We start from the raw sequence: 3,485 nt of genomic DNA, 5'->3' as shown, positions 1-3,485 counted from the left end.
GGGGGGGGGGGGGGTCACTTTCAGGGGAGCACGGGAGGCGAGGTTGGGAGTTTAAACACAGGAGGAGGAGGAGGAGGTGCTGGGAGCCGAGCGGAAAACAAGGAAAAAGACAGCGGCTCTTAGAGTCTGCTACAAGGGGGCAGATGAAGAGAGGTGGCGTGTAGATTTTGCACAGAATAGCTGAACTCTGTCATTTTTCTCATGTTTAAATAAAAAGCTTTTTTTCTCCGTGTGAGGCGACCCCTTGACCTCCCTGCTAGCGTCTCCTCTTAAACATCCTGGGATGGAAGAGGGGTGGCCGGGTGGCAGACATCAGTGTACGCTTACATCCACAGAGAGGGAAATCTCCCTGGCGTGGTGCACCGTCAATACACCTGACATCCTGCCAGAGGCTCCCGACAAACCCCCCTCCTCGTTAAACATATATGAGTCTGCCCCACCATGCCTCCCCCTCCCCTCTCTCCTGTCTCCCTTCTCAGCTCAAAGCCGAGAGCAGCTGCTTCAGTCCGCCTCAATAATTCAACGGCGGAGCGAGGGACGAGAAGCAGCAAGTGAGACGAAGCGAGACGTTTTTGTCGTGGGGAGAAGATGCAAAAAAGAAAGTTCGCCGCTAATGTAATGAGGCGTTCGGGGTGGGGGGGTGCCCTGTTCATCTGGATGCAGACTTTCAAGTCAGGCTGTCCCCAGCTGTGGAAGTCAGAAACTTTAACTGCAATCCTGAGCAGGATGTTGGGACCATCAGAGGAAAGTTCACTCATCAGTACCTTTGCTGCTAACGCCTGGATGTTTGTGAAATCAATATTTAAGCTCTGCAGCTTGCTGGAGTGTCAGTAACAGTGGTGTCTCCTGAGGGGACAAGAGACAAAAACAAAACACACACACACAAAAAAGAGAGTGCAGACAAAGAGGCTGGAGCTGCTGGAGGTGGGGTGCAGCTCCCCACCTCCACAGCCGCCGAGGAGCACCTATCCCCCCCCCAACACACCCACACTGGAGGTGCTTTGCTAAAAGTTACTACAGCCGGCGGGCACGCGCTCAGACTCACGAGAACACGTTAGTCTGCAGTCCCTTCTATATATATATATATATATATATATATATATATATATATATATATATATATATATATATATATACATATATATATATATACTAAAAAACACACCTGTATCCTATTTTGTTTTGCTGTTTTTTGGTAACCGGGTGCTATGAGGAGCGGAGCGACACAAAAGCACAGCCACAACACAAAGCGCCACTCCGACAAGAAGCGCATTGTTCCACACGACGGAGGCGAGGAGGGGGGAAAGAAAGCCTGGGGAAAGCTCCAATATGCTTAACAGAACAAGACGAAACAAACAGAACAAGACAAAAATAAAAATAAAAGAACAAAAACAAAACAACAACAACAAAAAAGTGGCGCAACTTTTAGTGTCCGGGAGAAACAAACTGTTTAGCTAGCTGCTGTAGCTAGCCGCTTTAGCTAACTAACTAACTTAATAACTAACTAAGTCAGCCAGCGAGTCAGTCAGTAAGCAAGCAAGTAAGTTGTGAGGATGCAAGCAAAAGCAACAAATAAGAAGTGGTAAACACAGCCAACAAGCTCAACTTTCAGCAGCCCGGCTGGTTGTTATAAAAGGCTCCGGAGTGACCGGGGCTGCTCCACATCAGTCCGGGGGGAGAAGATGGCTTTCTGTTGTGACACCGCGATCATTTACTTACTTTTCTCTCGCCTGGCTGTCGGAGGGGACCACAGCTCCTTTCCCCTTGCCGTACATCTTGGAAGCTGCTCTCGGTACTTTTGTTTTATTTCCCCCCACTCGACACCTGTCAAAGAAAGCAACCAGGAAAACCTACTATCTCCATAGCTACCCCAGTTAGTGTTGTCTCCCTGTCTCTCTTCTTCTTCTTCTTCTTCTTCTTCTTCTTCTTCTTCTTCTTCTTGCGCTCTCTTTGCTCCGGTTTCGTTTTTCTTTTTTTTTTTTTTCTACATCCCCAACATTGCCCACAAATCAGGCAGGGTTTCAGTCGTGGGGGGAACTTGAAACAGTCCAGTGGTGGAGCTTTTTTTTTTTCTTTTCTTTTTTTTCTTTTTTTTTTTTTTTTCAATCGCTGTTCCTGGATTCGGCCCGCACTCCCCCCGTTGCGAGCCGGTGGGGGCTTCTTAAAGCCACAGTGTCCCAATTTTTGCAAACTTCGCTCAAGTTCAAGTTTTCTTTTTTCCAGGAGGCCTTCGCATTCAGGCCTCACATTGCATTTATTTCTTTTTTACTGAAATTATTCTCTAATTGTTAAATAAATGATCTAATTATGCAGACGCATTTGCACCATGTACTGTCATTTTTGTCCTTTTCTTGCACCCAGTTTGTCACCTTTGTTGCTCCATGTGCATTAGAAAAGTGGGATCAGTAAAAAAAATGTATTTTTCATATAAATACATATATATATTCTAGTTTTTTGTCCCTCCCTGCACCGCAGTTCATGTACACTACTGATTGGCTTTATTACGTTACCTAATTCAGTTATCTAACCGCAAAAAAGGAGGCCATAATTTATTTATTTATTTATTTTGTGCAGCAAATGGCTCCCAAACCGGTGCTCACGGGCTACCCAAGTTACTAAAAGTGTCTCTCTCAGACGAGAAAACATCAACATTTAACAACTTATTTTAGCTCCACAGTTGCTGGTCAGTTTGACTTTCATGATCTCGAGTCTACATGAGATTTTTATACTCTTAAGCTGAACTTAAAACACGAGTTTTGAGGGAACATTTCAGAACGTATTGTTTGGAAACGTCATCCAGTTAATAGCTGTGAACCCTCACTACCAGACCGTTCATAACGATACCAATGGCACTTTGTTGTGTTTTACTGTTTGAGCGAATCATTTCACACTTTCATTTATAAACGACCAATCACCTCGGGCTAACGTACATATTCATGTCCAGGGACGGCGGCGGCTCCTGACGGTAAAGTGTAAATCTGCGTCGTGTCTCTTTAAGAGTGTGCAGAGGGCTTTTTGCAGAGTGTGTGTGTGAGGCAGGGACAGGCAGTGTGTTCTGTTTTTGTGCTACGAGCTGTGGGAAGGGCACAGATGACTGTCTGTGTGCGTGGAGCTCCCCGTGCACGTCGGCGTGTGTACGGACATAAGCATGCGTTTCTGTGTACGTGACAGAGCGAGGGAGAAAGAAAATACATTTCTCTGTGTGTGTGTGTGTGTGTGCTAAGGCGTGCTTTTTTACATGAGGACACAAACACCTGCTCAAATGAGCAGACATTTTATAGAAGAATAAAGGAGCAAAAAGGACAGAAAGCAGCCAGAGAAGAAGAGTGAGGAGCATGATTTTCATTTCTCCCTCTGCACTACTTTGTGTTACATATAGACGCACATTATCCCCTGAACGATGCAACAGATATATGTGAAGGCATCCAGCTGGCGATGTATTAATAACATATATAAACTCCCTCGGATTCAGGTGAGACAGAGCT

At 45.5% G+C, this 3,485-nt stretch overlaps 1 protein-coding gene across 3 annotated transcripts in view; it reads right to left on the bottom strand.

Moving 5' to 3' along the window:
* zgc:110158 (uncharacterized protein LOC553590 homolog) overlaps positions 1-2,005 on the bottom strand; it is a 45,393-nt gene extending 43,388 nt beyond the window's left edge. For 2 of the 3 annotated variants that reach the window (XM_017414812.3, XM_017414822.3), the window contains exon 1: positions 1,720-2,005. In XM_017414812.3, the coding sequence (XP_017270301.1) occupies positions 1,720-1,775 (56 nt within the window). In that variant the 5' untranslated portion in view covers positions 1,776-2,005. The remainder of the gene's footprint in view (positions 1-1,719) is intronic. The other variant, XM_017414802.3, reaches the window with a different exon arrangement.
* Positions 2,006-3,485: the final 1,480 nt, after the last annotated feature.

The sequence above is a fragment of the Kryptolebias marmoratus genome, linkage group LG10 (assembly GCF_001649575.2).
Source record: "Kryptolebias marmoratus isolate JLee-2015 linkage group LG10, ASM164957v2, whole genome shotgun sequence".
Taxonomy (NCBI): Eukaryota; Metazoa; Chordata; class Actinopteri; order Cyprinodontiformes; family Rivulidae; genus Kryptolebias; species Kryptolebias marmoratus.
Note: the sequence above shows the minus strand (reverse complement) of the source record. Positions and strands in the feature narration are given on the sequence as shown.